Below are 12,558 nucleotides of genomic sequence, written 5' to 3'. Positions count from 1 at the left end.
GGGCTCTAGGCGTGTGGGCTTCCGTAGTTGTGGCTCACGGGCTCTAGAGCACAGGCTCTGTAGTTGTGGCGCACAGGCTTAGTTGCTCCGTGGCACATGGGATCTTCCCGGATTAGGGCTCGAACCTGTGTCCCCTGCACTAGCAGGCGGATTCCCAACCACTGCACCACCAGGGAAGTCCCCCCTAACTACTTCTTTAAGAGCCATTGTTTAGCATTTCTAAATGGAATGGCAATGGCAATATTTTTTTTAAAGTGAATGAGCTAACTTTATGATTCATGAGGCTTTAGGCAGCCAAAATGTTTTAACCAACAAAAGATAAGGGTTTGAAAATACCTGCCGTCCAGATTAGTGGCTTGTACAGCTGCAAATACTTTGGTTTTCAAAGGTAATCCTATACTCGGGATAATTAACTGCTGACTGTAGGTTGAATCCTAATGATGAAAAAAATAAGCAATTAATCCATCATTGCCTTCCCAACAGCACATTTACTTAAGACAATAATGTCCTATAAAAGAAAAGGGGGCAAATCAACATCAATTTACAGAACCAACTCCAAAAAGGACCTAGTTAATCCTCTAGTTTTTGGCAGAACTGTTCTTAAACCATATCCAAGTAACAAATTCATGCATAAATCTTTTTGTGTCCATAGTTTACCATTTATGATGATTAATGTTCAGTGTATTGAAATTATAAGCAACGGTTACTAGTCAGAGGTTAGTATTTAGTTTGTCTAATATTCAGCTATCAATATTCAGTTTACTTAAATTCATATTCCAGTTATTTAAATTATATTAGTGGCTAATATTCAGTTTATTTAAATTATATCTGCTTCAGTTTAAGCCCTTTGCCATTGGAGATGTAAGTCTTTACACTTTAAATAATGTGTCTCGTTTACCCAAAGTCACTTACCTGGCAATTTGAAATTACCAAAATTTAATAAAAAAACCTAAAAAGAGACCAGTATGGTCTCTGAGTTGCCAAAATGCTTGGCCTGGAATTCCTGTACTAGACTACATGGTAAGGACTTATAGAAGGGTGTCTTAGGACTTCATTTCTACCTTTTACCCTTAGTTTAGACCAATTCTGGAGAGTTTATTTATATCACTTCCCAATCTACAGTAGATGAAAGCAGCAAATTAGAAATTGAGAAGTGACAGCTTTAATTTGATAGTAAAGAAAAACAGAAAAAAAATGTGGAATAAAGAAAAAACTTCTCAAAATCTAAGCTGTCAAATCATTTAGCATGGAGGCAAATTGTTTCCCCCAAATTCAGTAACTCTGAAGATAATGCTATTTCATTGAATTTTTAAAATTAAAACAATAATAATTTGGATGCTTCACTTTTGAAAAAGTTGCATTCATGTGGAATATTTCATTCTCAAATAAAGCCTGATAAATGAGGGATTATATGCTGTACTTATTTTCTATATTTCTGTGATAAATGATAATAGCTCCTCTAACCATTTCTGATAGGTAGTATTTTTATTTCATTATCTTTCTGGCTCCCTTTTCCAACTTCTCCAAGTTATCCACATTTCATTAACTATACAGCTCTTTCATCTTGTATTTGCATCAATATTGCCCAGAAGAATGCTTACTTTTTTTTACAAGTATTATACTACAAAGTCATTTGCAAGTGATATGACTCAGCTGTGGTTTAATCATGACATCAAATTTATTCTTCTAAAAGGTAATCTTTTGATTTTATTTTGTTTAGTTGCCTTTACTCCTGTTAGTACAATATTGTCCCTAAAATCAATTATATTTATTTTACATTTTTTCCTCAACTTTAAAAATAATTCATAATTACCATAACCCAGTTTTAGATTTACTCTGTTTCTTTACCTGCTCAGAAGACATTATTAATTAGGTACAATTCAAATTCACAAGGTCATCTTCACTTTCAGTTTCCACAGAGGAGAAAACTGATCTATTTATACCATGTAAAAATAAGGTCATAGTTCAACTTGAAGTAAACTCCATATATTAAAATCACACAGTCAATAAATGTCATTATTTATTATAAGTAAAATTTTCCTAAGTACATTCACTGAATCCCAGAACACATAGAAATAAACAACTGCACTTTTTCCTACCCAAGTAACTAACTATAGAATAAGAGCAGTAGGTATGTAATATAATTTTCATCATTCCTAAGGGTTAGAAATCACAAACTTTGCAGGTAAAACAGGAAAATATGGCCCCTAATTGTTGTAAAATAATACTTAGTTTGAAATGCTGCAATAAAATTACATTTGGGTAGCTAAATGTTAGTGTTCCAAACAAATAATAAATATGGTTTGGGATCAATTCGTCAAAGTATACAAAATTTTTTTCAGTATAAATTACTAGTTTTTTAATGTCCTGTAAGATGGCAAAATACTACAATGGTGCCATGTTAAGAAACTAGTTTGGGGCAGTGAAGCTCTCCTGTATGATACAGTAATAATGGATGCATGTCATATACATTTGTCAAAACCCATAGAATATATAATGTGAAGTATTAACCTAAATGTAAACTATGGACCTTACTTAATAATATGTCAGTATTGGTTCATCAATTGTAACAAATATGCTCTATGACCCATAATACAAGGTGCAGATAACAGAGGAAGTTGTATGCAGGCACTGGAGGTCTATAGGAACTCTCTGTACTTTTTTTTTTTGGCTGTGTTGGGTCTTCATTTCTGTGCGAGGGTTTTCTCTAGTTGTGGCAAGCAGGGGACACTCTTCATCGCAGTGCGCGGGGCTCTCATTGTCGTGGCCTGTCCTGTTGCGCAGCACAAGCTCCAGACGCGCAGGCTCGGTAATTGTGGCTCACGGGCCCAGTTGCTCCGCGGCATGTGGGATCCTCCCAGACCAGGGCCCGATCCCGTGTTCCCTGCATTGGCAGGTAGACTCTCAACCACTGCGCCACCAGGGAACCTCTCTCTGTACATTTTAGGTCAACTTTTCTGTAAATCTAAAACTGCTCTAAAAAAATTAAGTCTGTTAATTTTTAAAACACTGATTTGTAGGGAAGTGGTTGAATTTTATTAAATAACTGGTTAGTAAATAACTTTTAAATTTTAATGTATTAATTCAACCATTAGTAATACTTTCATTGCAAATTGGTTAAAAATGAGAAGGATTGGGCTTCCCTGGTGGCACAGTGGTTGGGAGTCCGCCTGCCGATGCAGGGGTCACAGGTTTGTGCCCTAGTCCGGGAGGATCCCACATGCCGCGGAGCAGCTGGGTCCATGAGCCATGGCCACTGAGCCTGCGTGTCCGGAACCTGTGCTCTGCAACGGGAGAGGCCACAACAGTGAGAGGCCCACGTACCGCAAAAAAAAAAAAACAAAAAAAACAGGATTTTGGCACTATGTATTTCATTTATATTCTGATATCAATTACCTTTGTACCATAGAATTAAAATCTTAAGGTTATCATCAAATTACAGACTTTTATTTGGCATTAAGATTCTAGAAACTCTTTGAAGGATTAGGTCTAGTTAGCAACAGGACTATAATACTATCTCTAATGATAAAGGAAAGAGCTTAATAGCAAAGCTCTCCTCAAATCCACACTTCTAAATTTTGATTTTCTGCTTTTCTGCTGAGAGAATAGTTTAATTTCACAGAAAACAGTGGTATCCTTAAATGTCATGTATGTTTTTCACTTTTTTAGGATCAGGAATTCCCATCTTTGTTTCACTCAATTATAACAAATAAGATTGGATCCAAACCATTCATCGCAATTCCACCTGAGGGACCTTACACGTATAAATTAACAGAAAGGTTCCAATTTAAAAGTATTGCTCACAACAATAATAAATATCTGGCCATACTGGGAATGAATACTGGCCCATATTTGCTGAGTATCGTAAAACCAAGTATCTTGGCAGCTTCTCCTTGCAGAAGAAAGTTCAGAAATGACAGAAAGGCAATCTCCATTCCAACACATTTTAATTTGTTGTTTAGAACTCTGTGGTGTCAGACTACAAACTTATAAACATGATTTTTTTAAATGCCTTTGGAAAATGTCCTACTACAATATTTATAGCACATTATATTCAAAGTATAATGCAATGACTTTTAAATCAGTTGCATGAATTATAACTCAGTGCCATGATGACATGAATAATAATGTAAAAATCAGATTCATAATTTACAAAAATGTTGGTTGATAGATTGAAAATTGATATTTAAATCAGGCATTTAACATGTATGAGTAAAAATTTTTAATCAACATGAAAATACCATTGTGAGATTAATGTTAGAGTTATAAATAGAAATTCATGTATTTTTCACATTTTTGCTGCCACTGTCGATATTTAAATGACAAAAGTTTACACAATACTGTGCAGTCAACCCAAATTATTTCAGATGTGACAGAACTGACAACAGCCAAAACCCACATTGAAAATATTAACACATTCATCACCAAGCATCGTGCCTTCAAGTCAAGTATCATTTGGACTTTTCCTATCTTTTTATCACAAATATATTATTTCCAAAATCTTGACCCTGACTATGGCTACACACACACACACATACACACATAAATAAATATATATGTATAAATGTAGATAGACACTTGGAATAACTATGCAGAATCACATTTATAAAATAAAGTTTAAATCATACACCAACTTCTAGAAAATAATGGAGTTTTTAGTATACTTTTATCACTAAGATATATGAAAATGGTGGTAAAGATGAATAAATGTTACCAAAGTATAACAAGGTTAATGTGGCTTTTGGTAGATTTTTATATAAAAGCCATTCTCATAAATGGCTCCTCAGAACAGTGAAAGAGAAGATAACATCCTTCGCCCATCAACTTACGTTATAAAGGAGCAGGTTCAAAGTGCTGACAAATGTACCATTGTTCTCCCTCACAGAAATAGCAGCTGAGGACCTAAAACAGATTGAGGAAAAGGAAGGCATTAATGAGATTTTAAAAGTTTCAGTTATACCTTAATGTTAGATTTAAGGCAAAAAACTCTTGAGTAATCCTGACATACTTTTAACTAGGTCTGTAGTGTGCATACTGTTTAAATTACTGAACAGATAAATAATCAAACAGCAAGAGGGACTAAGTAAAGACAAACTGTTCTTTATGATCTTTTTATTTATAAAGGAACCCTTTTTACATTTTTTATTACTTACATGAAACTTTTGCAGAAAAACCTCATTCCAAAGAAAATTGAATCTGATGCAAATACATTTTCATCAATTCCACTTCAATAGAAGTTTCATGAGATCAGGGACTTTGTTTTACTTTGTTTACTGCTGGAACATTGCATGGCACGTAGTACGTGTATAATATTTATTGAATAAATGAATATGTTTCCATGTGCATTGAAGTTCAGGAATGTATTCAGTGGGAAAGTTGAGGGGAGCAGAGTGAAAGACTATGACCTCCTTCCCTCTGCACCTGTATCCTTTTGACTCAAGGCCTTTCTTTTCTTGTTTTCCACATCAAAATCTTGCTTTTGACCAAGTTGTTTGTCATCATTGTGCCATTAAATCATCTATGAATATATTTTACCTGAAGCAAAATGTGGCCTCCACATTCCCTGTGACTGAGATTAAACAATAACTACTTTTGTGATAGAAAACCCTAGAACTGGAGAGGGAAAGTTCTTATTCAATCACCCCATCTTGTCAAAAATATTTCACAAATCCATATGGTTATATTGTAACGTGGATGTATAACTGTCTTGGAGTATGTGCTTTGGGAGTAATGAATGAATACATGACTATAAACAAAAGGCAATGACCGCAGTCCATGTCTGAAGCTCTTTGGTTCTGGGTGACACCACCTTTCCTGGGAAGCATCAGCAACTGTGCAGGTGACACCTCAGCAGGAGGCATGGAGACCTCAGATTCTGGGCAGCAGAGTCCACCAGTGAGAGATACGGCAGAGAATGAAGCTAAACAGGACCCAAAAATGCAGTGACCGAATGTTCCACACACTGGAAACAGGACAGGCCCTTCTGGTGCATAAGCACCCAGGGTTCTTGGGTTCTTGGGCAGTTCTAAGGGGAGCTAGGAGAACCCCAGGCAGACATCTGATTAGTTTGAGCCAATTTTAATTGGGGGGGGATTAAAACTGAGCTGTTGATATGCATCATAACAATAACACTTACAGACGGATAGAGAGGTAGATAGGTAGGTAAGTAGATAGATAAGACCTTATATGGTTTCCATGACATTGAGTTTAGCTATTCGCAACAAATCCTACCATCTTTATAAGTCCCTCAAGGGTAAAAATGACTCAAACCAAAAGACAATATGAGAAAGCAAGAATAAAATGCGACTTACGAAGCAAGCTGGGTATTATTAACCAGGTATTCCAATGGATAACTACAACTAAATTTGTAAAGAAGTCCAGGTAGGTAACTGATGATTGTTGGTGGGTCTGGAGTATCAATATATCCTGAAATATTTCCTATTTGTACTGAAGTTGCATTTCCATAAGCACTGACTCCAGGAATTGTGGATACCTGTTAGAATGGTAGATCAAGCTCAGTTATTAAATAGTTACATGTAAATCTAGGCATTTCATATGCAAAATAAAACATTAGACAAATCATTTCTAGGGTCTGTTGCAACTATAACATGGCATGGTTTTGAAATTATACACATATAATGCTACTTATAAGTGATCATACGTCTTTTTCTTCTTCCTCTCATAAAGAGGGTGATTTTATTCTTTTTTAATTAGTTTTTATTGGAGTAGAGCTGATTTACAATGTTGTGTTAGTTTCAGGTGTACAGCAAAGTGAATCAGTTATACATATACATATATCCACTCTTTTTTAGATTCTATTCCCATGTAGGTCATTACAGAGTATTGAGTAGAGTTCCCTGTGCTAGACAGTAGGTTTTTATTAGTTATCTATTTCATATATAGCAGTGTGTATATGTCAACCCCAATCTCCCAATTTATCTCCCCCGTTCTCCCCTGGTAACCATAAGTTTGTTTTCTACATCTGTGACTCTATTTTGTAAATAAGCTCATTTGTAGCATTTTTTTAGATTCCACATATAAGCGATATCATATGATATTTGTCTTTCTCTGTCTGACTCATATGTGTCTTTTAACTAAATAAAACTTCATATAACCAAAGACACTATACTCATATTTCATAAATAAGAAAGTAGAGAGACTATATGTCACTCGTTGTGCTACAGCAAGTAATTTGAAAACACTCATGGGTAAAGTCCAAATTCCGTGGCATGGCCTAAAAGACCCCTGTTAATCTGATCTTGTTTTCCATGTTAGCTTCACATCTCCAGGCTCCCACTCTTGGTTAATAATGTCCCAGCCCCAAGGCCCTTGTTGCTCTGGCCTTTGCGCATACTCCTCCTGCCTCCACTCTCCCCTCCTCACCATGACATATCCCATTCCTCCCCTGGATCTCATCTTCCCTGGAAACTTCTCCTGATACACCCCACAGCTTCTATTCATGCAGTCACAGTGCATGAGCAGTCTGACTCAGCGCACCCCCATCCATAATCAGAGCTCTTTGTGGGCAGGAGACCCTCCTGGTCTTGTTTGCCTTTGTCCCTTCAGCATAGCTCAGTGACACCAGCATCTTGGGGTCCTCAAGATAAATTCTGAACAAATGAATTAAGGTCACAAATTTTCTTAGGGTCGATCTTCTCAGGGTCTTCCTCTGTGGTACATGGAGATTCTCATCCCCTTCCAGGACAATAGTTCTTAGCTGGGTTGCGGAGGGATCATGAACTCCTAGAATTTATATAAAAATATTGTCCATGTGTATATTTTCCTGGGACTGATTAGCTTTCATTTTTCCAATCCCACTAAAATTTAAGAACCAGCATTTCAGGAATAATCAATAATGTTCTTGACCTTCATAATACAATCGAGCTTCTCCCACCATGTCAAATACAATATGATGCTCAATTAATATTTTTAGCAGATATTATGGAGACCGGTAACATTTAATTTTCAACAATAGAATACCCTTTATACATGAACCTAGGAGCACATGGGCAAAGCTGAAGCAATTATCTAGCTGCCTCATGAAGAGAACCGAAATCATCATGAATGAACACATTTTGATTCTAATCCAGATGATTTAGTAGTCTACTTAATTTTTCCCATACAGGACTATCCTTGGAGCAAACTCCAAAGGTGGTGACATCTAAGACAAAAATAAAAAACTAAGTGATTCTTCCTCTCTACACATCGCCTGCCTGACTGGCTAGCTAAACATGCAAATTCTGTCTGAGAAAAAAAATTATATACATATATTTACATACATATATTTACATATATACACATGATATACATCTCAATTTTTATACCAGAGGAATTCAGCTCTAAAAAAAAAATGAAGGTACACACACGAACACGTACACACACACACACACGCACACACACACACACACACACACACAGGCTTTGTCTGGCAGTTCTCCCAAATTGTTTTTCCAGCAGCAGGGTAAGACTGAAGTCAAGAGTAGAGAGCTCCTTGAAGGAGAGGCCTTGGGCGACCGTGGGAGGAGGGGCAGGGCTGCTGCTCTCCACAGGGGCCCCCTCCCTCCACACGGAACCTTGGATGTGTAATAATCAACCTGAATCCCTCTCCCTCACTCTCCCTTAGGCCCACTTCATAACCTCTCTGCACACAACCCAGAGAGATGAATAAACGTTTTCAATAAAAAGAGTCAACAATACTCAAGCTGTAGACTTGGAAATGGTCATGGGCACAATATTCTAACTGCCCTCCCGGAAAAGATAAAGGAGATTCAAAGAAATCTCTTTTTCCTGTCTCCTATCTCCCACCACGTCTTAAAAGCCCTGCCCTTAGAATAATCAAGCTTTTCCCCTTAATCCCAAACAATAATTTATCAAGAGGAAAAACTGATCTCTCCTTCTTCACTGGGCTAAGTGGTCACGCTCATTGAATCTTCTTTTTGTCTTTGCTAGGATTAACCAATAAGACTATATTTAAACAAGCAAAAGAAAAAATAGTGCTAAATGAATTTTAGTGTAACACCCCCCAAATCACAATATTTTTACTTCAATTAATTTTAATTCCCAGGAGAGTGAATGCCTCTTTCAATTCTATTTTTGGTGTTCAATGCATGCATAAATAAATGAATAGTGTAGACTAGTGGTTCTCACTCAAGGTGGAAATATTTGAAGTGGTGTTTTGATTTTCACAATGACTGGAGAGAGCGTGCTCCTGGGATTTCATGGGTAAGACTGTGTATGATAACATTTTGAAATTCAAAGGACAGTCCCACAGGATGAAGAATTTCACACTGGAAATGCTAACAGCCCTCTTTTACAAAACAGTGGTGTGGATCATTCAGTGGTAAACATGATAACCTAGAAGATTCTAAGTTTCTCATTCTATATTTCATCTTTCTTCCTGAATGAGGTCACTAAGAAGCAATAGGCCAAGTGATCCATCGCCAAACTCACTGGAATATAAAAGATACTTCCATGAAACGCATGAGGAACATAGCTAATTATCATTAGATAATTAGATAATTAGATAATAACTGTAGAGACATATTCCTCAGCATCACTCACACAAAATAATGTTGGTTAGAGTAGCACAGTTAATCTCAGCCCCCTCAACCACCAGCTACAATAAACAGAACCACTATTGGAAAATAAAATTGTATGATTGGGAGCAGAAGCCTCAAACAGGCAAAGGAAAGCTATTTGTTCAGTTTTATTGGAATTTTTTCTCGAAAGACAGATTGGGCTTCTGATTATTTCATGAAATTGGGAGATTTTTTAGTTATGATCCCCAAACCTAGCACACAATTTCACACTAATCTTACCACTAAATTGTTTCCACAGCCCTCCAAGGTGCTGAGATTGATGATGAAAATGACCACTGCAGGAAAGGTGTTGTTATTGATGAACCCCCTGCAGTGGGAATCCCCATGCCTTCCATTCAGTGCCAGGTCTGTTTCAGAATAACCGGAGAAAAGTACTGTGCAAAAATTAATCTTCATTGTAATGGCCTGGACCCCACAGTAGACATTGATGTCTCTTTCAGCTGAAATAAAAAATATAAAAAAACAAACAAATCACGAAAGCACAGCATGGGGTCCAAGAATAACTTTACCATCCCCTGAGGTATTTTCATCCCCATGGTCTGTTTAACTCATTCCTATACTTGAATACACCATAATCCAACGTGAAAGTATTAGGAAAAATAGTCTTTGATTTAGTTATTTCAGGAGAGATCTTTGAGTGTAGAGATTATAGTGTATCTCTGTTTCCTTGTGCCCGGTACACAGTGGATGTGCATTAAATGTTTATTGGGTAGTGTAAAATGATTGGAGAATTGAGTGGAAAAAATCAGGCCACGGAGGAAATTCAGAAGAGAGGAACTGAATTATTTAGATCACCTGTCTAGAGCAGTGAGCCTCACTACAAATGATGCATTTTCTCAAGTGTAAGGAAGAAGCAGTTAAAATCCATCCTAAGCCAAATTGTTGAGCACTTTGGTGTTTTGTAACCCATCTTATCCAGGATGTATAAACAAAAGCCATCTATCCAGATTCCATTTTATTTTATTAAATTATGCTAGAGAGGAAGAGAATGAAAACTTATCTGTTGATATTACAGTCAGACATGCAGTCTACCCTAAGAAAAATTTGCCAATAACTATGCCTGAATAAAAGCAATTAACTAGGCATGAAAATGTAAATACACAATTTGCAGTTTTCCATGATTCCATGAGTTATCAGTGATGGGATCCATTCCAGGTCTATAGAGGTGAGCAGGCACACACACACAAACACACACACACACACACACACTCCACACACAAGATTTTCATGTCTCTATTTAGTTATTTTTCTGCATGTAATGAGGAAAATATATGTAGAAAATGGAGAATTTGGCTGTTGCTAGGCAATTCCCCAGTGTCAGAAGCTTTCAGTTTTATTGGTTTTGGTAACTGTTACAGATTGAATTGTTTCCCTCCCTCCAGAAAAAAAAAAAGATACATTGAATCTTAACCCCCAGTACCTCAGAATGTGGTAATTAGTTTAGATGAGGTCATACTGGAGTAGGGTGGGTCTCTACTCCAATATTACTGGTGTTCTTCTAAAAGAAGTATCATGTGAAGAGACAGAGACACAGGAAGAATGCCATGTGAAGACAGAGAATTGGGGTGACACACCTACAAGCCAAGGAATAGCAAAGACTGCCAGCAAACCACCAGAAGCTGGTAAGAGGCCAAGAAGGATTCTGTCCAGAGTCTCAGATGGAGTTTAGTCCTACTGATACCTTGATTTTTAACTTCCAGCCTCCGGAATTGCGAGAAAATAAATTTCTGTTGTTTGAAGTCACTCTGTTTATGCCACATTGTTACAGCAGACTTAGGAAATTAATACAGTAAGCTTACTACTTTTTACCACTCTTATTTTTTACCACTGAGATAAAGAATCTGAAACATACATCTGGTTTTCAAAGTGTGAAAACAAACAAATAAAAATGGATTAGGCTGTTTGGAGAAATCACCTTGATTGTTCAAAAAAGGAAAAACAAGCATAATAAAATATTTTTTTTGGTAAATGATCTAAGTAATATGTAAATGTCATTCATGACTTTTTGGCATAAAGTTAATTTGCTTAAATATATCAGTTCTAATCTATGGGTAAAAGTGTTCAACAGCATATTTCTTTGGAGTGTTTATTCTGCATACTGGCTTTTTGTTGGTAAAGTGAGTCATATTTTGAGGATATGAATCAATCAAAGTGGAAATTCCTATATTTGATTATGATTTTAAACTCAATACAAAAAAGAAAAATTTTTTTCATAGCAAAAGATAGAAAGATGGAAAATCTTTTTCATGGCCAAAAGGCAAATATTAGGCTGCTTGGTACAGAAAACCCCAAGCAATATTCCCCTTGTAGGTGGAAAATAAAATGATAACCCACAGATGAAGCATACTTTGCCAACACAGAAAATAATAAATATGACTTAAAATTGGGAGAATATCTCTATTAGCTTTCAACAACATTAGCTGTTCAAATGCAACTATAATTTTTAAATGATGCTCTTATTAAAATAATGAGTTCATTTTAACAAACGTTTGAATGTTTCAAACATTCAAACTTCAAATTACATCTTAAATCTGGTGATTTTTCTCCATCTTTATGCTATTCCTTGGTCTATGCCATAATTATATTTTCCCTAGAATATTACATTCACCTCCTAACTGGTTCCTTTATTTCAACTCTTAATGCCCTCTGATTAGTACAGCTGTTAAAACGTGAATCCAATCATGTTACCTCTTTGCAAAGATCTTCAACAGCTATTCATTTCACTCAGGCCAAAAGTCCAAATCTTGAACCAGGTCCTCAAGACTCTCTGTGATCCACCACCTGCCTACCTCTGCATTCTCATCTCCTCTCTACTATCCTCCTTACTCCCTACATCTGTTTCACTGAACTCTGTTCAGTTCTTTAAATGTATCACACTGAATCATAGAGGCCAGAATAGTGGTTACCTCTGAAGGAAAACTGTCTAGAATAGGGGAAACAAGGAAAATTTGGAGGGTGA

General features: G+C 36.4%; 1 protein-coding gene across 1 annotated transcript in view; it reads right to left on the bottom strand.

Annotated features, from left to right (window-relative positions):
• ZPLD1 (zona pellucida like domain containing 1) overlaps positions 1-12,558 on the bottom strand; it is a 123,060-nt gene that overhangs the window by 18,334 nt on the left and 92,168 nt on the right. Inside the window, exons 8-11 of the mRNA XM_027104015.1 lie at positions 9,819-10,039; positions 6,312-6,493; positions 4,830-4,902; positions 337-434 (exon numbers count right to left, since the gene is read on the bottom strand). Coding sequence (XP_026959816.1) covers positions 337-434; positions 4,830-4,902; positions 6,312-6,493; positions 9,819-10,039 — 574 coding nt within the window. The remainder of the gene's footprint in view (positions 1-336; positions 435-4,829; positions 4,903-6,311; positions 6,494-9,818; positions 10,040-12,558) is intronic.

This window comes from Aethalodelphis obliquidens, unplaced genomic scaffold, assembly GCF_003676395.1.
Source record: "Aethalodelphis obliquidens isolate GAN/ISIS:26980383/991018 unplaced genomic scaffold, ASM367639v1 scaffold1, whole genome shotgun sequence".
NCBI lineage: Eukaryota > Metazoa > Chordata > Mammalia > Artiodactyla > Delphinidae > Aethalodelphis > Aethalodelphis obliquidens.
The sequence above is the reverse complement of the archived record's forward strand: the minus strand, read 5'-3'. Positions and strand labels throughout refer to the sequence as shown.